The sequence below is a fragment of the Lissotriton vulgaris genome, chromosome 11, assembly GCF_964263255.1.
Source record: "Lissotriton vulgaris chromosome 11, aLisVul1.2, whole genome shotgun sequence".
Lineage (NCBI taxonomy): Eukaryota > Metazoa > Chordata > Amphibia > Caudata > Salamandridae > Lissotriton > Lissotriton vulgaris.
In genome coordinates, this window is record NC_141699.1 from 1,018,649,376 (window position 1) to 1,018,674,881 (window position 25,506).

General features: G+C 42.5%; 1 protein-coding gene across 1 annotated transcript in view; it reads left to right on the forward strand.

The window, feature by feature from the left end:
* LOC147683948 (maltase-glucoamylase-like) overlaps positions 1–25,506 on the forward strand; it is a 588,456-nt gene that overhangs the window by 370,475 nt on the left and 192,475 nt on the right. Inside the window, exons 49-52 of the mRNA XM_086944339.1 lie at positions 9,270–9,479; positions 11,820–11,971; positions 12,470–12,638; positions 18,214–18,310. Of these exons, the coding sequence (XP_086800465.1) occupies positions 9,270–9,479; positions 11,820–11,971; positions 12,470–12,638; positions 18,214–18,310 (628 nt within the window). The remainder of the gene's footprint in view (positions 1–9,269; positions 9,480–11,819; positions 11,972–12,469; positions 12,639–18,213; positions 18,311–25,506) is intronic.

Genomic DNA, 25,506 nt, shown 5'->3' on the forward strand with positions numbered 1-25,506 from the left:
CCCCCAGTCAACTGATTTGGGTTTAATCCATCACCGTTCTTTAGCCCACTCTACCACCCCAGTTCAGACATGGCCATATGGAAATCAGTCTGACCCTGTGCCTCATGGGAGCAGTCCAGCCCGAACTGCCAAGCCATGTCTTCTCTGGACCGGAAACAAGCTACTGAGGACCGGTTTCTGGCATTTCAGCCGTCTTCAGCCCGGCTTGTTTGAATCCAGTGGCAAAGTGAGCAAGGGACTCACGTCTGAGTATACCCTGCCAACTTATGGCGAACAAAGAAAAACCAAAGGAAATGATGGACGGAGCGTTGATGATACAAGCACTCACCCCCAGTCAACTGATCTGGGTTTAATCCATCACCGTTCTTTAGCCCACTCTGCCACCCCAGTTCAGACATGGCCATATGGAAATCAGACTGACCCTGTGCCCCATGGGAATAGTCCAGCCCGAACTGCCAAGCCGTGCCTTCCCTGGACCAGAAACAAGCTACTGAGGACCGGTTTCTGGCATTTCAGCCGTCTTCAGCCTGGCTTGCTTGAATCCAGTGGCAAAGTGAGCAAGGGACTCACGTCTGAGCATACCCTGCACTCCACACCACTGGATTCAAGCAAGCTGGGCTGAAGATAGCTGAAATGCCAGAAACCGGTTACTATTAGCAGTTGCCTTTCAGCAAATCACTAAACTTTGGAAAGATCACACTAAACTTTCATATCAGGCTGTTTGTTCTAACCACAGATTGGACACAACCTTTGTTTATCCACTAGTTTTAGCCACAAAAACAAGACAACTATGGGACCCCATTACGTCCTTCTTTGATTTGAATGCTAGGCGTTCTTTGTCTCTAACTCCCCTCCAACAAGAAGTTGCAAAACCTCCATAATTTCCTTTAGCTTGTTATATTTCTTTTATTCATTAATATCCATCATAATACTTGACAGTGGTGATTATGCTATGTTGATTTCCCTTTAAGGAATTTCTTTAAACCTGTTATAGAGACATTGAATGATACTTCTTGTTCTAAAAGTCATCAGAAGGGATACTCTGCAGTGGTTATGCATTTTCCTTGGAGAAGTTGGTTATAGTAAACACATTGAAGCACCGTTTTGTACATTTTTTGGCAATTACTTTTGCTTCTCAGCAATGCTCTTCTTATACATAGGTTACAGGCTTGCTTAAAGCATTCCAGGATGTGATCATCTGCTGAGAGATTTCAGCAAACATTCTTATGACCCAAGGTCCTTAGGTCCATGTCCCATTAATTAATTCTGGGATGAGAATTTGCTGGACTGCTCCTGCTAGCAGGGAGCAGTGGTGGTTCCGGTTGCAATCTTCTTCCTGAATGTTGGTGTCTCCCGGCCTGCAGGGCTTGAAAGGATGTGTGTCATGTGAAATCCCACCCACTGGGAGGCTGGGGTGCTTTCGGGTCATGGTCACATCTTCCAGAATGTGTGGTGTGTTCTGGTGGTGCATGGTTTCTGGTTTCTGCATCAAGAACAGTCAGGCTGGGTCCAGGTGTGCCAGTTACAGGGGGGATGCCTGGGTTTGTTTGGGGGGCAGGTAGTATTTCGATTTGTGATGAAGTAAGGGTATTTCTGCCTGGGGTGAGTACTACCTAGCATTTATGACTTACTGTGGCCTGGTCTGGTTGCTTAATTCCGGTTTGAGTGCACTGCTGTCTGTGGTTCTCCTGCTTTACGATTATTGGGAAGTACACCAGGAAGAGGAAGCATGAAGCGGAGTCTTCCTCTTCTGTCTCTAGTTCCTCTAGCTTATCTCCCTCCCCTCCAAAACGCTGCAGAGCATGTGGGGATGTGAAATTAAAGAGTTTGATTCGAGAGACTCTGTCGGAGATGAGGGATCCCCTTGTGAGACGTCTGGGGAGGCCGACCTCCTTGGCGGAAGATGTGGTCATCAAGGATGTGGTGGATAAGAAAGTGGATGCCTCCCTTTGTAAGGTCTATTCCGGTTCCCATCTCACTCTTTGGGCTGGGATCTATGGTACCTACGTGGCACAGTCTTTGCTGATGGATCTCAAGGCATTGTTCATGTCCTTGGATGATGCCTGAGACTGTGCTGGACTTCTGGATCTGATTGAGCACCAAGTTGAATATCTTTTGGATATCTTCTTCAATGTGTCCTGGGCATCAGCCTTTTCAGGAGGGGCTTATGTGGCCAGCCATAGAAATATTGTTCTTAAGGACTGGAGAACTGATTCAGCCCATAAAGCATCCGTGCTGTGGTGGCCTTTTCAGCGGTCATTATTGTTTTGGGGAGAGGTGAAGGACAAACTATATAAGTTGTTTAAGGAAAAGAAACATTCCTCCTGCCTAAGAGCGTAGCTTTGGAGAGACTGTCCTTTAAGCCTAAATCTCCCTCTCGCTCCTCCTCCAGAAAACAGTTCCGCAGGTCTCAAAGTTGTTTCACTGCTGGTCGGGGGCAGGATAAGAAGACAAAATCCCCCCATCCTAAACCTTGTTCCTAACTATATGATGGGGCAGGAATTTGTGGTTGGCAGTCGCCTCTGGCACTTCCTCCTGGTATGGGAGCAGTATACTTCAGATGTCGGGGTGATGGACATTGTGTGCCATGGCTACAGGATACAGTTTGGGGAGATCCCTTCAGCATCCAGGGTCCGTCCGATCACTAGGCCTTCCCAGGCCACGAAGCAAGTGGCTCTGGAGCAGGGGCTTCATTCTCTGTTGCTCAAGGGAGCTATTCAGGTTGTCCCCCCTTGGAGGTAGGGGTGTTTATTCAATCATCTTTCTGGTGGTAAAGACTATTGGGGCTTCCAGTCGGTTTTGGATTTGAAGACTCTGAACCAGTTACTGTTGCATCTTCCATTCAAGATGGATGCCTTGCAGTGGATTATCCCTTTGGTGCAGGAGGACCATCTGATGTGCCTTGGACTTGCAGGATGCATACTGTAATGTGCCCCTTCATTCCCTCTACCAACACTTTCTGAGGTTCTGCATCAAGGGGGTTCTTTACAAGTTAATGGTCCTTGTGTTTGGCCTAAGGTCTGCTCCCAGGGTGTTTACCTAGGTGGTGGCTTTCCTGGTGGCCTTCCTTCATCTCCAAGGGATCCAATTGTACCCTTATCTGGGCGATTGGCTCCTCCTTGCTCCCTTGGAGGAGCTGATTGTAGAGCATCTGGGGATAGTGTGTGCCTCACTCACGTGCATGGTTTTCTCCTGAACTTGGAAAAGTATCAGCTGGTGCACTCTAAGGACATAACGGTCATTGGGGCCCAGTTCCAGACGAATTTGAACATAGTTGTTCTGCCGAGTGCATTGACCCGGGTGCTTCGTTCCTTGGCCATGAAGGTGATGGGCAAATACTGTCTTTTTGCCTGTGGTTGCGGATGTTTGGGTACATGTTGGCATCAGTGTTTCGGGTGCCTTGGGCCTGCTTTCACCCCTGCCGTCTGAGGCTGCATCTGCTGTCTTTGTGGGATCCCTGCTCCAGCAACTTTGATCTGATGATTCCTTTGTCCCCGGCTGCTTGCTAGTATCTGGAATGGTTGATTCTGTTGGTCAGTATGGAGCAGGGTGTGCTGTTGCAGCCCGATCCCCCTTTGATGTTGACGACGGATGCCAGCCCATTTGTTTGGGGTGCAACTCTGGGGTGCAGGTCGTTGCACGCCCACTGGTCTCTGAGGGAGGGGCGTAGGTCCTCTAATTCTTTGGAAAGGATGTCTGTTTCCACAGTTGTTGGGGATTTCAGGCCTTGCTGGAGGGACGCCACCTGGTGGTGTGTTCTGACAACCAGGTCATTGTGGTGTATTTGAACAATCAGGGCAGGATTCTATTGTAATCAAAGATGATGCATGGTCAGGGTCTTGTAGTTTAATCAAGATGTTTATTCAAAAGTACAGGAAGATGGTAAGTCCTTAAGAAGTCCCTTAAGTTGTCTTAATCATAGCCCCACCAGGAGCAGCCTCCTGGCTGCTCAGCCCATCCAGACCAACTGACTCTCACCACATACAAACACACTCCAACATTCCGCATGACCTCATCACACGCTGAGCAGCAAAGCAGAGGGACACCATAGGGAGAGTGCAACTAGTAGAGTAAGACTACAACACATCTCCCCCATTATAATAATGGAAAACAAAGAGAAAGTGTGAAACTGTTGGACACACGTTAAGCAAAAGAAAGAATAACAGTCAAACGTAGGAAATAGTGTAGTGGAACAAAATAGTGTAGCGGAACAACAAAAGAGAGGAAAGAAAGATGCATGAAATAAAACATGCCATACAACTCATCCTTCCCCCTAGATAACGCACATACCACACATCCTACCCCCTTACTCAAAAATGCATAGAGATAAAACTGTTAAACTATGAGTACCTAAAACTCAAGGCAAACGTGACATGGGTCACCCTAAAACAAAGCAAACATGCCACGCCAACTGCAAATGAAAAACAACAACCCAAACAAACACACAGTGAGCTACAACAGCCCAAAGGCAACCCACCATGGGCACTCCTTCACCCGAAGGACAACAAAATAAGGGAAAAAAACAATCCCAAGTTAGTCAAAATTTTTGGGAATTACAACACCCAAAGGAAAACAAAAATAATGAAAATCGCCAATGCCCATGGCAAACATCTGATAGGTTTCTTTAGACCTAGAGCAAACAGACAAAATAATGGAAAACGCCATTCCCATGGCAAACATCAGATAGGTTTCTTTAGACCTAGAGCAAACAGATTCCGAAAAAACTAAATCCAAGGAAAACAGAAATGTGGATTACAAAAAAACCACGACAAGCTAAAATAAGGAAAACCTTAAAACCCATGACACACACGTACAACTGGATGGGGCACACTCCACCAGAGTCAAAAGAGACAGCACACATACTTATCATCCACAACTCCAGAAAACAAAAGACAAACTATAAATGACCAGCAAAATAAGAATGTCTCATGCTCAAATGAGCTGTCAAAAACAAGGAATGTTGTGAATATGGGAAGATTCGCGACGTCTTCCACGAAAACACAACATTTCTGCCAACGTGACAACAAACATACAACTGTAACATGACCCCATCCAGATGTTAAAATCACAAGGTAAATAGAACATAACAAACTAAAACAATAAACGTGGTCACCGTAGTCTAAGATGAGCGAAACCTCACCCGAAAATCCAGTCAATAATCCTTCAACCATAGTCCAGGTGGTGCAGGTTAAATCCAGTAAATGTAACTAATAGCGTCATAGGCACCACCACTAAGTCGAGATGACACCACAAAAGGTTTAGAGCAGGGGCTCGCTTTGGCCCACAAGGTAAAAACCCAGAAAATCCAGAGTTCCTGCAAGTAGGTAAATCCAAATGTAAAGTGACTAGAATGAACTCGAGAAATAGAATGAAGAAAAAAAAAAAAAAAACATCACGATCTTAAAACTCCAATGCTGAACGTCGTGGTTCTCATCACAACAAAGGGATACTTCCCAACGAGCCAAAATGGCCGCCACAGCGTCGTTCAGCGTCGCTTTCTACGGAAAATAGACCTCACTTGGACGTTGAGCTGGATGTTGTCAGAGGGGTCAAAGGAGACTTCCACCAATACCCCAGAGGAATCCAACGACGTCATCAAAGCAAAACAGGCAGGCGAAGTGGAAGGAGCTCCTGAGACCAACCGTCACAACGGTGAGTCTGCTAGCACAGGAGGAAATTCTTGTCCGATTTTAAATAAATGAAGTGACATTCACTTTACTGCCAAGACGCGCTGCAAGCGCGTTGTTAATCAGACCCAACGCTCTACCGGCAAAATGAAACTGTGGTGCACAAAAACACCTCCTCCCACAGCGCTGCATGCTGAACATTTGTTGGCTCGATTTTGAAAGTTAAAAGGAAAGTCTCGTAAGCCAGACGCGCTAAAGTCTCCTTACAGCGAAAACGCCCTGCAAATGTTGAAACACCTTGAAAAGTACTTCTCATGCGCTACTTTTAAACTGCTGCGTGTAATTTCCAAAGGGTAAACATATGCAGTTTGAGTCTTTCCAACAAAAAAACGATGTTGCTCTTATACTAGTCAATTTTAAAGATCAGCATACTTCACTATTTAAGATCTGCAGGCAGTCTTAACATGTTGGGGAAATAGTCACAACAGTCCAATAAATTCAATTAGTCAATTCACACATTTGGGGAACACTCACCCAAACTCAACAAGCACTGGCACATCCACGTTGGGGCCGACCGGTCTTTGGACACTGGTGGGGCAAGTGGACAGCCAGTTTGCTTTTTCTTCATGCGTTACTTCTTTTCCAATGTTTCTTCAGTTACAGGAGTTTCAGCTTCTTTTCCTTGTGCTTCTTTAGGTCCAAATGTACAAGCCCATAGTTGCAGGGTAATCCTTCAGCCTTCAGCCACACGTAGTCCTTTTTACCTCGTCGCCAGTATTGTAATCAAAGATGATGCATGGTCAGGGTCTTGTAGTTTAATCAAGATGTTTATTCAAAAGTACAGGAAGATGGTAAGTCCTTAAGAAGTCCCTTAAGTTGTCTTAATCATAGCCCCACCAGGAGCAGCCTCCTGGCTGCTCAGCCCATCCAGACCAACTGACTCTCACCACATACAAACACACTCCAACATTCCGCATGACCTCATCACACGCTGAGCAGCAAAGCAGAGGGACACCATAGGGAGAGTGCAACTAGTAGAGTAAGACTACAACAGATTCATTCCCTTTGAAGCGGTGGCTCTGCCTTTGTTCCTTTGGGTGGAGCAGCAACATCTGTCACTGAGTGCTGCGTATGTTGGGGTGATGGACAATAGGGGGTGGATGTCCTCAGCCAGTTCTTTCCTTCCTCTCCAAAGCTGTGTCTGACCAGATAGGAGTTTCAGCAAGTGTGAGGGAGATTTGGTGCACCCTTCTTGGATTGTTATGCTACCTGGCACAATGCTCAGGTTTTCTGTTTTGATGTCGGGCTCCTCAGGTGCCCGCCCGTGGGGTGGATGGCCTGATGGACCCTGGCCCACCTGCCTGTTGTATGCCTTCCCTCCCATTGCTCTGGTTCCCCAGTTCCTGGCATGTCATTGTGGGGTGAGTCCAGGTTGGTGATTGTGGTGGTGCCTTTTTGGCCCTGTCTGTCTTGGTTCCATATTCTCAGTCTGATCGCATTTTAAGGTCCATGGATGGTGCGGCCTCCCCATCTCTTACACAGCTCCTTCCTATTGTCTGGAAGTTGCAAGGCGCAGGTTGCAGCGACAGGGCAGCCCCTGCGCCTAGCGTTGGCTATTCAGCAGTCCCGTCGTCCATCCACTCTGAAGTATTATGATCGACAATAGGGAATTTTGGCCGTTGGTGTGGTTCCCTTTCTTTGTCTCCCTTAGCATTATCCCTTATAGATTTGTTACACTTTTTATGGGAGGGCTTTGAGAAATGCCTGGCAATCTCTACGTTGAGGGCCCTGTGGACGGCATTACACTTTCGGGGCTCCCTGTGGTAATCGGATTGATATGGATGATATGGTGGTCCGGTTGCTTTGCAGTTTCTCTCTGACCTGTCCTGTGTTAAAACAACTTTTTCACATGGGGATTTGCCTTTGGTGTTGAAGGCTCTGGTGTCAGTCCCCTCCAAACTGTTGGAGTTGGTTGGCATTAAGTTTATGACCTTTAACAGGATTTTCTTGGTGATGATTACTTCAGCTCGGCGGATTGGGGGGCTGGGTGCTCTCATGACCAGGGACCTTACTTGTCTTTTCCAGAGGACGGTCTAGTTTTGCAGTTGGATGTCTCTTTTGTACATAAGGTGGCATCTCAGTTCCACTGTTGGAGTTGGTTGGCATTAAGTTTATGACCTTTAACAGAATTTTCTTGGTGATGATTACTTCAGCTCGGCGGATTGGGGGGCTGGGTGCTCTCATGACCAGGGACCTTACTTTTCTTTTCCAGAGGACGGTCTAGTTTTGCAGTTGGATGCCTCTTTTGTACATAAGGTGGCATCTCAGTTCCATAAGTCTAAGGAGCTGGTGCTGCTGGCTCTGGTGGAGGTTCCTGGCTCTTCCAGGGACGTGAACTGATCCTTGTTGGACATAAAGCAGACTCTCTTTCTGTATCTGGATTGCACTAAGCCTTTTCGGAAATCTGAGGCCTTATTTGTTTCTTTTGGGTCGTCTTCCCTGCCCATTATATGGTGGCTGAAGCAGATGATTGAGCTGGCTTATTCTCAGGCAGGTGCTCCACTTGCCAGCTGGGGTGCAGGGTTGTTCCACGAGAGATGTGGCAGGCTAGTGGGCTGAATTGTGTGAGATGACCTTTACTGCGGTGTGTCAGTCAACTACATGGGTGTCCCATAATACATTTGTTTGCCATTATCAGCTTCAGAATGTTTTTTGGAGGATGTGCATTTTGGGTTAGGTGTTTTGCAGGCTGAGTGTCCTAACTCTGTATCTCTTTTTTGTACCTTGTTTGAATGCATTCACTTGGGTGCTGCATTTCAGGTGGTGTCCTGGGTGTTGTTTTCTTGGTTATGGTAGGCTAGTTGTCTGGGTCTGGTATTCCCCATATGTAATGATTAGGAAGTGGACCTAGGGACCTGGGTGTAATGTTCATTTACTTACCGGTAATCCTCATTACTCCCGGTCCTATGGTCCTCGTCCCATTCAGTACGCCCTCCCTTCCGAACGGCTGGTCTTTCTTGGTGGCTTGTTAGTTCAGAACGAATGCTTCTTAAGTACAGATTATGTACTCCCAGTGGGAGGGGGTAGGGTAGGGAGATCCAGCATTCCATAGGTTCTTTTTTTCTGTTAGGGAGATAGTAGATCGTCATATGTAATGAATGGGACGAGGACCACAGGACCAGGAGTAATAAAGATTACCAGTAAGTAATAAAATATTAATCTTTAACATTTGTACAAATACCAAAGTCTGCAAAACTATTGAACTCCTATTTTGCAGCAGTGAGGGGTAAGCAACTCTATGTTAAATTGTTAGTTATAAAATTACTTTTCTTTCAGGTGTTCCTCACAAAAATAGGTGATACCAATTATATAACTGTAACTTACAGCTGTGCATTTAAAAAAAAGTATTAGCATTATTATTTATGAAAGAATTAATTATTCTGAACAGTGATAATTTTAAAATGCAATAGGAATAGTTTCAATACGCATTTTTTCTAACAGAAATCAAGTGACAAATAAGTAATCTCCTAGGATGCCAACTTGTAAGGCAATGCTAATGTTTTCATCAAACATTGAACAATGTAACAGTGTTTAGACGTTTCTTTAAATGTTGTAAAAATGTCCTTTAAAATTCCCTTTCAGCCATCTACTGGTAACTCCAAAGCTCCTTATTGTTACTATGAGAGTACCCACGGCTACTCTGTTAGTAACATCCAGAATACAGCATCAGGACTAACTGCTGATCTCCAAAATACACCAGGGAATGTTCCTCGTTATGGCACCCTTTCACCACCTATCCAAACTCTTCGATTGGCCATCACCTTTCATGACGACAATATGCTCCAGTTCAAGGTAAAGAGAATATGCATGTTTACTGGGTGGTGTGAGTTGCTGAGTTCCAAGTTGGTGAAACATGAATACATTCTAGTTGAAATTCTCTTTGAGCTGAAATAGGAAAATAATAACAATTAATAAGGGTTGCTTGGGCGCTCCTGCGGTGCTGTATCATATTACGCTGTGGCTGCTGAACTTTATGATAGTAAGTAATTGACAGAAAGCTTTGTGTCGTTTTGCGCTCTGCAAGCATCCATGCAAAAAGTTTGACTATAATTCCCTAAATTCATTCAAAACCAGCAATTAGGCGGCACCTCCATGTTTTTTTTCCTTTCTCTGAATGTTCATTTAAATAAATGCTAAATCATGATCTTGTTAAATTAGCCATCAGACCTCTATTTTGTTTGCAAATACAATGAGAAACACTTTTTTTTTCCAGCAGCACAGAAAAGTAACCCACACAGACCACAGGCCATAACCTTGCTGGTTATTTGATGTGGCAAGCGTAAAAGTATCTGCGATAATTGGCCAACTTAAATGCACATGAAAGAGTTTAGGAGGAATTGTTAAATCAAATTTGAATTTTTAATTGAAGTAAATCCTAAAGTAGAAAAAATGCAAACCTGATCTTGTCAACTTTAATTCTCAGAAGTATCTGGGGCCATATTACACAAAGTGCCCCGAGAGTGCAACAGGGCACTTTTGTATTAGGAAAGGGCCTCACATGCTTGTACGGCCTTTTCTGTAATGCTGAAAGCACTGGCGCACGTAAAGGGGCAGCACATCTCAAGATGGCATTCCCTCACGCCCCATGCAAATGAGGGAATCCCTTTGCCTCTGCCCCTGCACCCAGACCTGAGAGGAGAGTCAAAGAAGCTCCCACGAGGCACACTGACAGTGCGCTCCTGAGTGGAGCCCTTGGAAGGGGGACATCCCCTTGCAGGCAGCTGCAGCCACTCACTGCACCCACCAGCAAGGGGATCTCTTAGTACAGGCATATTCCACCTGCACAGTGAAAACGGAGCTGCTTCAAAGAAGCCACTCTGGGGCATATTATAAAGGGATTTATCTCCGCTTTTTTGGCTTTAAAAGCCAAGAAAGCGGAGATAAAATTATCTCCCTATCAGCAACAGGGTGCTAACACGCAAATTCGCATGTTAGCACCCTTTTTCTCTACGCTTCCCCTTGCATCTCTAATGAGATGCAAAGGGGGCGTTCCAGAGAAAAATAATAGGAGAAATGTTGTTAAGCGACATTTCTCCTATTATCAAGGATTTGGAAATATTTGCGCTAAGCGCGAATATCTCCAAAAGCTAACACCTGCCCTGAGCAGTTCTTAGCCATGTTATCCAATGGTAGGTGGATAACATGGCTAAGCGCATTAGCTCGGTAATGCATGAATATCGCTGATTTTTCAGCGATATTCATGTATTGCGACCGATTTTTATCGCTTTCGCGATAAACCTTGATAATAGCAAGGTTTATCTGCGCTAATTTCCGGCGATGCTTAGCTTTAAAAAATTTGTTGCTAAGCATCGTTAGCGACAAATATCGCTTAGCGTTGGTAATATGCCCCTCTGTTCTTCACCTGAATGCCCAGCCTTAGTGCAGCTCGAGTTCACCGCTGACCTAGGGGCAGCGTATTCTACGTCATAGGGTGCACTTTCCCTGTTTGCGCCTGGCACATTTGCTTTAAGGCTGCGTCAGGGTGCAACCAGGGAAAATGGGCCCCTTAAATAATAGGGCCCCTGATTTTCTGTGTGATAAATTGCGTAATGTTCATGGTAATACCTGGGGCCAGTATCACGAAGCACTGCACTGACGTAGAGCAAAACCGAGCACCCATGTTTTGCATTTGAGATGTCAAAAGGTAAGACAAATGGGGCAGTATTACAATAAGTGCCTTGGGGGTGCAACAGGCGTTTGCGGCTCCTTTGCAGCCCTCGGAGCACTTTGGTATTACAGAAGGGGCAGCAGATGCTTGTGCTGCCCCTTCTGTAATACCAAATGATTCGGGGCACATAAAGTGAAAGTGCTATCTTCAGAGGGCATTCCCTCATTTGCATGGAGGCTTGCCCTTATATTTGTTCTTGCAAATGAGCCTTCATGGAACTTGCCATGCCAAAGCGTAGCTCACTGAGTTGATGGGTTGCCATGTTTTTTGCAAATCAATCTTTAGAATCAAATGTTATCAGTAAATACAAATCTCCTTACAAGAGCAAGTGCAAGTGAACCTTATTTCCACAGTAACAACCACCACTGTTTAGTGTCTATGTGTCTATCTTTTAAGCAAAAAAGTAATTAAGGTTTTCCAGTTCATTTTGTTTAGTTTAAATAAATGCCCTTTTCTCTGTTTAGATATATGATCCAAATAATAAAAGGTATGAAGTTCCAGTGCCACTGACTACACCCAGCAATCCATCGGGCACAGCAGCAAGACTCTATGATGTCACAATTGTGGACAAGCCATTTGGAATTCAAATCAGGAGAAAAAGCACAGGGAAGATCATGTAAGTGACAAAACATGTAGTCATAGTCTTGTTAATTTAATGGGTGCTATTGACAATATATATATACTCTGATAATCCAAAGGTTATGAGTGCGTTATAATTAGGAAATATAACTAAAAATAACCTTAGAAATGCGGTATAGTTAGGTTCAGATTTCACACTTACAAGTTAAAACAGTAACATTCAGCAGTTTTATCTGAGCTAGCTATAACTTACACCTCCACAATGTACTGCTTATGACCTCACACATTTTCAACTGATCCATCCAAGGTTTCTGTACAAGAAAGGAGGAAAATGTGCATGCATGGAACTAGGATAACTCTGAAAATTACTCGAAGTATTTTAGCCTACTGTTGTGCCCTCTTTGTCTTATCATCAGAATAACAACTTGCTGTAATAATTATTTTTTACCTTCTCCTGTGCTAACCCCAACATGATACTATGTCACTTTTGTCTTGGTTACAATCATTTCTCTTTTGAAACACAATTATATCACAGATGGGACTCTCAGCTACCTGGATTCACCTTCAGTGATATGTTTATTCAGATCTCAACGCGCTTGCCCTCACAGTACATATATGGATTTGGAGAAAATGAGCATAGGACATTTAGACAAGATTTGGATTGGAACACCTGGGGAATGTTTGCAAAGGACCAACCTCCTGGTGTGAGTAAAATTTATGTACAGTATTTAGAAATCATGATATCATTATTGATCATGTGGGCCAGTGTCATAAATCCATATATTCATAATGTTTCTAGGATGTGTTTCCTTTGACACTGATCTGCCTTACCCACAATATGCTGTTTTAAAGTGATGTTTCCTCCATTCCTAGTGCAACACTTGTTAATGTAGTGTGATACCATACATTGACAAGTCAAAGTCTTACATGGAGAAGTGTCAAATATTTGTAACCAATTCTTTGGAGGCCTCATATGAATAGTGGTGCATTGCTGGGGAAAACAGCAATGCGTCACTTTTCATTACACTCTCCCTGTGACACATTTGATGCGCTATATTTACACTACTGTGTTCCATGTCACAAGGAGTCAACAGATACGTCAGGAATCCTGATGTATCTGTTGGCACTATAATGAAGAATTGCAGAAGTGAGTCAGAAAACTGATGCAACTCCAGCAATGTGCCAATACCCATGGGTGAGTCCTGAGTAAAAAGTCCTGCCTCAATTATTACGTCTGCTTGAAGCAGGTGTAAGGATTTGACACAGCAAAGTCATATAATTGGCACAGTGAAATGTCAGAGATTTGCTGCACCACTTCTACAAGGCTTTTTTTTACATGGATACGCCAACCCTGCATACATTATACGTGGCGGAGGTACAATGCAGCACATGCTTTCACAAAGTGATGCATTACTTTGTAAATAGGGTGCAGTATTGATTAAGCCACTGCAGCATCAAAAAAATGTATGCAACAGAAGAGTAACCCTTTCATAAGGGCCAGGATGTCTAATGCCACATTCGCAGACAATTAAAAAGCAACGAGGGAATTTAATATTAAATGGGCAGGTCACAGTTTTCCACTCCCTGTGATTATCTACACATGCAGGAATTGAGGGCTGCAATGAACTGCAGGCATGTGTAATCCCAAATAGGAAACTTTTGTTTTTAATAGTGGCTGTGTCCACTAAAGGGAGCATGGCTTTTAAAAAAAAAAAAAAAATCCTCTTTGGAAGACATGAGGGAGTCTTTTTGACCACTGCCTCCTGCCCACCAGGCCACTTTCAAATTTCCAAAGAGGAAAGTGTCTAAATGCGACAACTTCCATAGGAGCATTAGATTTCACCTCATAGAGGTGGAAGTACCTGATCAATATTTGCCACCACAGTTGAGTTCACAAATCATTAACACATCTCATGCTATGTTACAAATAGACAGCTTACCCATCTTTCATGCCCCCTCAGTTTCGAAATTTGGACAAGGGTTCAAAACCATTTTAAGAACCGGAAAGAAAAAACATATTTTGTGGTAACAGGCTCTCTTAATTGTTTGTATTACAGACTTTGCAACTTCAAAATAACTTTGCACAATAAAACCTATACTGATGCTATATGACTTTAATACAATAGAAAATGTGTTTCTTGAGAAATTTGTCAAAAGCCATCAAAAATATTTCAGTGATACAATGCCACTGCTCATCGGTGATAATAGACTACAGCCCACAAGAAGAATGCAAAAGTATATATGTGAATATTACACAAACTTGCAAAAAGCAGCTGAACTTGCTATATCCCTGTATCGGGTTACCTTTCATCTTTAATCTAACAGCAGGTTTAGTTACTTCTAGTGATCTATATCCTCTAAATGTTTTTGTCCTGACATATGTTCTCTTTTCCTGCCATGCCTCAAAACAACAAATTCTAGCCCAAGAGAGAAAAATAAAAAGGCAACAGTAAAAGAAAAACTCAATATTATTCCATTTCTCTGAGAAACTCAAGTTATGCAGTTCTTTTCTAATTGCTTCATATCCATGTAGCAATGCTCCCATTATGAGCCCTGCCTAGATATGCTCATCAATAATGTTGATTGCACAGGGGATGCTTCATGAATCTGGCACTCCTATAATCCATTAACAAATATGTAGATATCATTGAGCTGCTGCTGTTTCTGCTGTCACAGATGTACATAAACACAGAAGCCTTGTTCAGAAGCAGATTGCTCTGGTGTGAAATATGGGCCATGTCAGTAGCTGTTATACAGGAATCTCAGTTTGTGAATACTCAGAAGTCTGTATTCACATATGACGCCTTCTTGAACCTGTTCATAATAACTACAGAAGTGATAAAACAAATAAAATACCCATCTTTGTAAACCTGCTTTTCATTGTGTCAATCAATGAATCAAACAGGATTCTTATAGAGCGAAGCTAATCACCCGTTAGAGTCTCAGGGTGGGGGTTCTGCAGTTCAGTCGAATATCTATGTAGATTGTCCAGATGGGATAACAGCTTGCACTCAAATGTTCAATGGTGCACCAATATCTACACACAACCCATGAATATACAGTGAATAATACATGGGATCTTGTAATCCAGGTATAATAGTCCTTCCTGCTTCCTGCTTCCTTTGTTTAGGCTACTTGTGACACATCATGCCATCTGTGATAAAGAAACATTACACTGCTACATACAGTACCTGCTGCCAGATCTAGCAGCAAGGGTGAAGGGCAGGCGTTGGAGCATAATTGTAGCAGTAATTTAAACAAGGGAAATGTGAACTTGCTTTTCTTTATTCTGATATGTTTTTCTAAAACAATTATCTAAAATGAAGAGCATTGAGAAGGAAAGCATTTATTTTTCCCCAAGTTGTAGGTCATAACAAAAAAGACCATTTGCAACACAATATTGTTCAATATTGTTTAATCTTATTTACATCAAATTGATTTTTGGCTGTAGTAACTTTAGAAATGCAGTTTGTAAATAGGAAAGGGCTCACTCTTTAATGGGTGAGTGCACATGTCTCCCTCAATACCGCCCAGTCCCCCTAAACCTCTAATAACTCCGTCCTACTACTTTCCCCTTTAATAATAATTATTCCCCATTTTCCAGCCACTCCTCTCTGTCCCGCCCACATTTATTACTAAAACATATTCTAACATGCTTGGAGACTCGACAGTTGGGGTGGGGGGAGATTTCTGCACACAAAAACATGGGTGAGGAGGAGGCATAACATCCACACATATTTTTGTGAGTAGTATTTTCTAGTAAATTAGTACACCAAAACATACTCCATAAGGCAGTTAGTGAATATGCCCCAATGTGTCTCCCACCATGTGCTTTTTAGCATTTGTCCTTTTTCTGTTTCCTTTCATGCATGAACAATGTGCTACTAGAGTATGTTTCTTCAAAAATGTTTCCAGATACTTCAACTGACCTGCATCTCAGATCAACAAAAAGTTCAACAAAAAACTCATTCAAATAGAAACACATGGAATGCATTGCAATAAAACACAGTAATGAGTAAAAAAAGTAATTCTTCCTTGGAATGTTTCTTTCTTTCCATGTTGATCGTCACTTATGCTTTTGTGAATAGTGTGTATAGACTGATGAAGCAGCTGGAAAGAATGTAATTATTGCAACAGCAGTTTAGTGCGGATGCACAGCTTTCTCTTCTTTCATTACCACGCTTTTTAATGAGGTTAATGAATATGCATTCTCACTAATTATTTTTCAATCATTAGTGGTATGTAATGTGATTAGGATGCCGGCAATAATGGAATCATAATGTAATGGCATTTAAATGTCATATTGATTGTTTTGCGTATCCTAGGAATATATTTACTCCATGGTCAGATGTGTACAGTCAAATCTGGTTGATAAACAAAGCATTATCTATAATATGCAAAGAAAATTGAACTTTATAAAGATAAGTATGATGAGAGTCCTCAATAACAGTCCATAAGGTTGAATCAATGCCAGTTTAGCAGAATATCTATGTGCAGTATATTTAGATTAAAATAATTCAAATGTACATGCCCTTTATGAGCAGACTGGTCAAAATAGTATCTCCGGCTTCGGGCGATTTGCTTGGAGCCAGGGGTATAACGCAAAATGATGGAACCCCCCCCTGCAGAATGTGATGACAGGCACCACGGTCTCCCATAGCTCATAGAAGTTTATTGGGCTTGGGCTAAATGGGGTCCCTTGAATGTTTGGGCTCTCCCTGGAGGGCTAGGGGGCTAGGGACCACAGGCACTGTAGAGCCAGCATTACCCCACTGCATGGAGTCTTTCCCACTTCTCACTCTTGGTTCTGAGTTCAACCATACAAAGTAACAATGAGGTTCCTTCCACGTTAACTGGATCAGGACACACACAAGCTGTCAACTTGTGCAGAGTACCTTTTCCCAGGCAGCATGTCCTTGTGAAGGTCTTCACAGTCCATCCAGGTGAGAGGAAAGATACCATCTTTCTTTGATAGCAGAACATCAGCTCCCTTCACATAAGGGGAAGCAATTAGGCAATTCTTTCAGAATGAGCAGCAACCTCAAGTCTCTCTATTTACTTACTGACATATGAAACAAAATCTGTCAAACATGGAATTGGCAATCACTGTTTCCAATCACGTGCCAGATCCCCTCAGTGACTGACAGGCGCAAAAGCCATTGAAGGAGTGGGTGGGTCCTAAACACGTGCAGCCATCCCACAGGATGGCTGCATGCGCCATGAAACCGCTTAGTGTCCGAGCGCTTTATAAATAATTTTTACATTACATTACATTACAGGTCTTCACAAGTCTTAACACTGATGGTATTATTTTCTGCATCATTCATGCAACCCTACTGACAATATCAGCTGGAAGGCAAAAGCCCCTCTTTGGCATTCAGAGCTTTCTACAGAAGCCATGGGTTTCTAAGGCTGTGGCAACATAATCAGAAGCTGGCCTATTGGGACAACATCCTGGTCGTTCTTGCCCTAAGGGCATTCTGGGAGGGCATTCTGGGAGCGGCAGAAGGGCTGGTCCTTGTGTGAGGCCGCTTCTTTGGCTGTTTGTAGGCCTGTTGTATGGTCTGGTGGGCTGGTTTTTACTGTAGATTTCCCTGATGTTACCACAAACATTGCCTGCAGTAAGCATAAATGAATGCAATGTTCCATACCTTGCAAAGTACTATACAACACATGAAAAATTGCCCGTTTTTGCAGGAAATGGGCAACTTTTTTAGCTATCTTATTCTCCAATGGGAGACACTTTAATTTTTTGTCCGGTCCAGCATGAAAGACTTTTTTTACCTGTGGGCAGAAGACCATTCACTTAGTGAAAATTGTCCTTCTGCAAAACGCTTACTGCTATCCTAGCAGTCATTTTGATGTAACTAAAATCCATCCAGTCTGGAAAAAAAACAGTTCTCAGCATCTCCAACAATCACCAGCAACAGCCATTCTAGAACGCTGCTTTGTTTGATGATGTCATCTGGGGTTTTGAGATTTATTGAGGTACCATTCGCAGGAGGACCTCTTTGAGCATTGTTGATGGGTTTGCTCTGATCATTACATAGTGCTGTTCGCTATTGTATTGGAAATATGATTCAAGTTACACTATAGTATTTTTGTTTGGTTGCTTGAGTCACCAAAGAAGGTGTACTGAATATTGTTTAACAAATTTGTAAACAGTAAATATGCCTAAACTGTCTATTGTGTGTATCAATTATTGTGATCCATTACATGCATTAATTTACAATTATTGAGTACAATAGTATGCATTCAATTTATGTTTTTTCATTGCAGTATAAATTGAACAGCTATGGCGTTCACCCATTTTATATGGGCTTGGAAAGTGATGGGAATGCTCATGGAGTCTTGTTGCTGAACAGCAATGCAATGGGTAAGAATGCCTTTCATTATTAGGGCCAGGGCTTAATGTGTAAAGAAAAAATTGACAGGGTTCTTCTCAGAAGGCCACTGAAGCTTCCACCACACATTGTCCCTGCCAGCGCTGTCAGTGACATTACCAACACAGCTATTAACCATCACACTCCTACAAGTAGGACAAATCGGACTATTTCAGACCCCCAAAGCTATAAGAATGGCTTGGGTGGCAGGTAATATTCATGTTTTAATGTATATTGAAATAATGATTGACTGTTGTTGTAGTCATGTCTAAATTAGCCAGACAGCGCCACCTTGTGGCAGATTGTCACAAGTGCGGGTGTTGAGCCCTGGAAACTACATACTCAAATTAAGCACTGATTAGGACAATCATACTGGTTGCACGTAGTAGATAATCACTAATGATTTCTCATTTTCTGTAAGACCATGTTATTTTCTGATCAAGTGACAGATTACAATTTCTTCTTTGATAGGCATCATTTCATGAGATCTGTTGTATTAGGACCATGCGTACTAGGCACTTTGTGTTCTCAATAGGTCCAATTCACAAAATCGAACCCTTTGCAGCTGCATAACTGAATTTTGGTACGTACAAAACTCTAATTGTGATTCAGTAAAACATTATTGAGTCACGATTTGTGTATGTGGTTACAGAAAGAATTGCTATTTGAAACGGGCGAGTTTAGGGAGTCGCTTCTAAACAGTGATTCACAATGGGATATATTAAAGTTGTGCGACCAAAATCTGGTCGCTAAACCTACTGAAAGGTGCTGGCAAGTCATTCACAGAGTGGAAGGGTTGTCCAAGGGACCCATTCCCCTTTGTGAATGTTTAAAAAGTAATCTTTTAGATGTAGGCAGTGGTCACTGTCCCCACTGATAAATAAAAAAAAATGCTCGTAAAAGTTAAAAATAAAATAAAAAATGTATCCTGTATTTCTTTCCGGAAAAATATGCTACATTAAAATAATATATATTTCTTTATTGAAATGCAGTCACAAGCATGGTAAACTGTTGACCCCAACAAACACAAAGAAAAACCTATTTTTTCCTAAAAGTTTTTTTTATGTTCTACAAATTACAAGAGTTTATTTTTATATATGAATATTGTATGTAATTATTGCCATTTTGATGGGTAAAGGGTACTTACCCATATTTTGTAACTTTAAGAGTCTAACCTCAGTAGCTAGGGTATTGAAGGTAGGTGGCCCCAAGTGCCCCCTCTACCTTTCAATTGGCACCATCCCTGTGATTGTAGACAATTATAGTGGGTCGCAATTTGCTCTACCAAATACATGTTAATGAAGTAGGAAGGATTGTGATCCACTATGAATGGTAATATTGCGAATTGATCTATTAGTACAAAAGGGAAATTAAACTAAATTTACTATATAGCACTGCACAATTTTTAACAACTTCTCCAGAATAATTTCTTTAGTACATCCGAACCATCGTAGAATAAGTAGAAAAACATATAACCTTACAAAGGCAGTTAAATACTGCAGTGCAATTTGAGTGAACGGTTAGTCGAAAGAGGTGTAGTCTAAAATTAATTTTGAAAGCACTCAAAAGCTTACGATTGGAAAATTGCATCTGTACCCCTGGATCATATTTCGGAGCTAGAGAAATAAGTGGCTACAGCTTCGAGGTGCTTTAAGAACCGAGGGGCATATTTATGAGAGGCTTTAATCACGTTTGCACGACGGAAAGTGGTACATGCCTGACGCAAGTCTCTATGTCAGATTTATGAAGCAACTCAAAGCTTCATTGCGTGGCCTTGAATGGCGTCATAATTCTGGAGGAAGGCAACACAGTGCAAATTGCTGCTCTGCCTTACTCTGCACAAGGAAGGTGTTCCACAGGCATTGTGGCGGTTGCTCCCACGCAAATCCCATTGTTTTTACGCATTTCCAGATTTACCAATCCTGGTAAACCTGGGAATGCACCAAAAGGTACGCCTCCCCAGGTGAACATGTTCGCTGCTCCCGTTCATTCTGCAGCACAATGAGAAAGCGGAAACGCCTCTATAGGTTCTTTTTGTGTAGGAAGGTGTTCCTTTCTGCATAGAAACAACCCTTCCTACAAAACTGGCACCTTGCACAGGCGCTAGGCTGCCAAAATGGTGCCAGTGCAGAGGGAACAGACAGGAGAGTGCCATATTGCTTGAGCATGGTGTATTCCTGCCCATTCTCAGGGACGCAGGGCAGCGCAGCGAAGTGACTTGCTGCCCTGCCCTGCACCACTATTCCCAAAAATATGCCCCTAGGTGACTAGCTAGAGATGGAACTTATTCACATTGACCACAACAGTGACCTATAATTAATGAAAAATAAACATAGTTTTTAATTCCATCTGAGAGAATAAAGATAATTTAAATGTTTGAGAAATTGAAACTCTCTAAGGTTCTTTAATGGAAAAATCCCATGCTCAAAACACAGATGAAATTGCCTAATGAAGGAAGTCATCACTGGGTCCTGAGGGTGGAAAATGCTAATATTTGGGGACAGGTTGGATATTCTGTCACACATATTGTAATGTAGTAGATCAGATAATAGCACAGGAGTTGAAACACATCTTGTCATAGTACTGCAGCATCTCACTTTGAAAGCCTCATTTCAGGGTTACTATATCCTCACAGGAGTACAGCTACATAAGCAGACACACCCCATCTGCCTGAGCCAGTTGGCTAACCGGTGGAAAGTCCTATATTTGATCATTACTAATAGTGTATAGTGATGTAGGTAAAGGGGGCAGGATTCACTCCTGGTTATGAGTTTCAGTCCTCAAATGAACTACAATGGAGTCACTGGTTTGTGCGGAGGCTTCCAGTTGTTCCCTCCTCACAAGCACTTTTCCTTCTTCGCATTTTGTCACGGATTTGCTGATGAAATGTGAAGGAGCAAAATGTCAAGTGTGAAGTTATTTTTATTTTTTTCTTCTGAACTTGTAATCGGGATGTCCTTTCAACTAGTAATTAGGCAACAGTAGTATGGCTCTAGGACATGCTGGACAAGCAAAGAAGCTTATTTCTTTGCTCTACAGCGCCACCGCTTGCATCAAGGAATGAATTGCTCAGAAGAACGCTGTGTGCAGATGACCCTTTCCAAGCTGGTTGTATCCCCTTGTTGGGAACTGAAAAGTCCTAGCATGAGCATTTGTTTTAATCCTTGCTGAATGTTGAGTCAGTCAGTCAATAAAACTTTATTTGGTTAGTTACAACCATAAAAGTATACACTATTCATATGGAATGTCGAGTCTGTGGAGCATTAACATTAAAACCTCAAACTGACATTGGTTGTGTTGGTTATAGCAGCTTTGTAGTTGTGATTAAGTTTCACTTTGAAAAGACCTTTCAGCAATTGCTAATAAATTTGGATTCTTTAGACGAATCTATAGGAAGTCTAAATGCACATACTCACTGGAGGAAAGAAGGTAAAAGCAAAAAAGTGGTTCAGTTTTCACATCTTTGAGGAAATGTTGCTGTTTTTTACATAAAAAATGCTGAATTGAAATACACATAACTAGCAGTCTATCCGCATTACTCAGAATTTGACCATTTGTGGACTTTTAAAAGACCTACTGTAGACTTTGAGATCTCTGTATTTCATAATGTTTTCTGGAGGACATCCAAGTGCTATAAACAGAGGAACTATTTTTTTATATGTTTATAAATGTAGCACCATTTTCATGAGTGTATACCAAATTCGGCAGACATATTTGATGTATTACCTACTCTTAGTATGTCAGTAAAAGCAAGATAATTATTAGTTAGTGTGGATGGTAATATAAAACAAGAAATAAAGTCCCTAACCTGTTAGGTCCAGTCAAAGATTTCAATAATTAAAACTCGAGCTAAAACTCTTGTGACTATCACAGAGCAGATAGGCTTAACATGGAGAAAAACTGTAACTCTTTTAGAAGTACCAAAACAGCTAAAAAGGCAATCATACAACACAATAAAAATCCCACTACAGTTTATATAAATTCAAAACAACTTAATAAGGAAAGTACCCCAAAACTAAAAAAGTCAATTGAGAGGAACAGGTGTTATGAATTTTGAAAGATGTAAGTGGAAAAAGCCCCAGGGCTCCTAGATGGCCATTCGTTACACAGATCCGAGTCATGCAAAGCTAATTTGTTAATGCATGTGGCCAGTGAGATGGCTCCTGATGATGATAAGAAGACTAATCTTGCACTGGTGATCTCTATTTGGAAGGATCTAGTGTGTGTAAGCATTGTGGACAGTCAATATTCTGTATGACTTCAGAGACCAGGGGGTCACAGGGGCTGCTGGTGAGCCAGGGACCATGCGCACACCTGGGTGCTGTGTCACCAGCCTCATACTGGATTGAGCCTTTTTTCCCAGGATGCTACATACTTGAACAAGGGACTGTGCTGTTTCACTTTGCATGCCTGGTAACCCAAACATTGCAAAGTTGAGGCCTATGTCGTATATATGGGCATTGCCATCATAGCCTGCGTAGTCAATGCTATTCTCACGTTAGGCCTATTGGACCTCAGTGACCAGTCACTGTTTCTGTGCTTGTGTTTATGTGAATGCAGTACTGGCTGTCTGCAAGAGATTGGACCAATATGTACCCTCCTGTGCTGGGTGCTGTTTCGCTTCTAAAGAGTAAATTGATTTCCACTGCTTTACAGCTTCTACTACTGACTCACTCGATCAACACGGACAATGCCTGCGGCATGTTTGCAGATTTTGGAGATGTCATTTAATGCTGCACCCAAATGACTGCATTCATCTGGGTTTTGTTTACTTCCCTGTGCCATTATATAGTCAGATAACATGCTGTTAACGAATAGTGGGTAAAAACTACGCTAAATAGAGCAAGTTCTGACATCGAACCTGGACACCTGGGGTCGGTGACTAACATGTTGGCACCACAATCTTGGATATCTCATAGGGTGGAGCAAAGTAAGTGGGCAGGGGAGTGTGAGTTGAAGGGCTTCCTGCTCAAGATGAAACTGAACCTCAATGTCATTCATGGTAATCGAGCAGTCTCACGCTCCGGCTCAAAATGATGTAGACCATGCTTGAAAAGCAAGACACTCAGCTGGCAAACATGTTAGTTTGTTTGTTTCATGTTTTTTCTCACAAGGCTGGTTAAATGTTGGGAGTACCCTGATCTGGTCGGTGTTGGTAGGGAGGGTTATGGTAACTGTTATGAAGGAATGGTAGATCCCGATGTCTTGGTTGCATGACCCTTTGGTGTTTCGCCCTATGTAGTTCGTGCAAAGAACAAATCTACAGCAACAAGCTTTGTGCAATGTGCTGTAATAGAAAAAATCAGAGTGCTTGGGACATTGAATAAATGAAGAAAGATGCTCTTTTTGCTAGAGATCCGATTGCCATTGTTTCAGGAGAAGTACTCCCCATCACATGTTTCTCCAACATTTGCTTCCCGGTGGGTGTTAAAAGACACTTTGCTTCTCTCAGTACATACTCTAGAGGTGCTGCCATAATGGTGAGTAGCTATCTTAGCTTTTGCTTGGCTCATACAGTATCTGACACCAATGATGGGTACATAATTGTGCTAGGATAGCCATTGTATCATCTGGTCACATTAATAAATATGTACGGTCCCAAAACTGTTGTACCTGCAATGTACACAGCTTGTTGTCAGATTGGACCACAGAGCCTGCTTTGGGGTGGTTGACCTTTTTAGACATAGATCCAGGTTATCTGTGCACTATGCGCCACTTTCCCTTAGATCATTTAAATCCTACCTTGAGTAACTCAACACAGGGTGGTTAACCGTTTCAGACATAGATCCAGGTTATCTGCGTACTGTGCTCCACTTTCCCTTAGGTCATTTCAATCCTAACATTGTAGTGTAGTTCCTAGTTTCCCACTAGGCCCTGCGCATTGGAATAACATAAACAGTAGTATCGACGTGGAACTGCTTATATTCCAGGCCTCCACTGACTATGCTAAACTTAATTGGGTTGTGTTACCAACTAGCTCAGAGGTCTCTGGAAACTTTCTTCTCTGCATAGGAAGTGATCAGCTTCCTTGGCACAGACAAGAAGGGATTCAGTTTTCCAACAACCGTGCAACATGACAACTTTGCTCCTCAGATCAAGAGTCAATCTCTAGGGTCGTGGGAAACAATAGACATAGATTTCACTCAGTCAGTCTAGTGCAGTTTACTTTCACGAGATGTAGAGAATAGAGAGACGGGCGTGTATCAATAAAGGTTAACATTTATTGAACAGTCTTTCTTCTCGTACAAGAGAAATGTATTGCCACAATTGCAATAATTGTTATTATAAAAAGTACGTACAGTAAGATAAGTATTGCGAAATAGAACTGTAAAAGCATTGATATGGTTTCTTAGCCATACAATGGTTTAAAAGTAATAACACATATATACAGTCATATATACCTTAGGCTAACATACTCAACTGGTGCTTCTAACTAAGCCTACCCCAGTGTGCCTGACCTAAGCCTAACACGTGAAAAGGGGAGTAAGTAAGTAGCTTTAAGTTAAGTTGGTTTTGCCAAGGTTTGTTTCAAGAATTCTCGTCTAAGGGTTTAGTCAACACCATACCTCTGAATAGAATGATGGAGGATTGGTATCTCCTTCAGGGGTCTCTCTCGATATCCCAGTCACCCGCGAGGGTAAACCGGAAGCGCCGGGACTGGATTTCTCTGCACGAGAAAGGCAGCGGCTTCTCTCAGCGCGTCGAGGAAGTAGGGGTGACAGCGTCCGCGGGCAGCTGGAATCGGCTGGATGTCTTCGCAGAGGACGGCTGCTCGGCTCCTCAAGCGTACTGCACCATAGTTCGCGCTGTAGCGGTGATAATGGTAATCAGCAGCTTCACCACCACAGGATAGCAGGCTGCAGCGACAGAGTGCTAGTTTTTACCAACACAGGGTCATGCAGGCAGCTGGCATCAGCAACAGGCAACGAACTCGCAGCTCGTATCTCACATTGCTTAAGGCAACGTTGGTAATATTTATACCTGACAGGTGCCGGGTTTGACGCAAGTTTGCTGGACATAAGACGTCAATTAAAGATGTCACTAGGAAGTGACAGTTATCAGTTGCTCATTAGAGTTCCATTACTAATCAAAACATAGCAAGCGGGGATTTCCAGGTTTGCTAAGTTTTTATCTTGTTGAAGAACTCGGAGTGTTATCTAGGAATATCAGATAGTGACTGCTGCTCTGT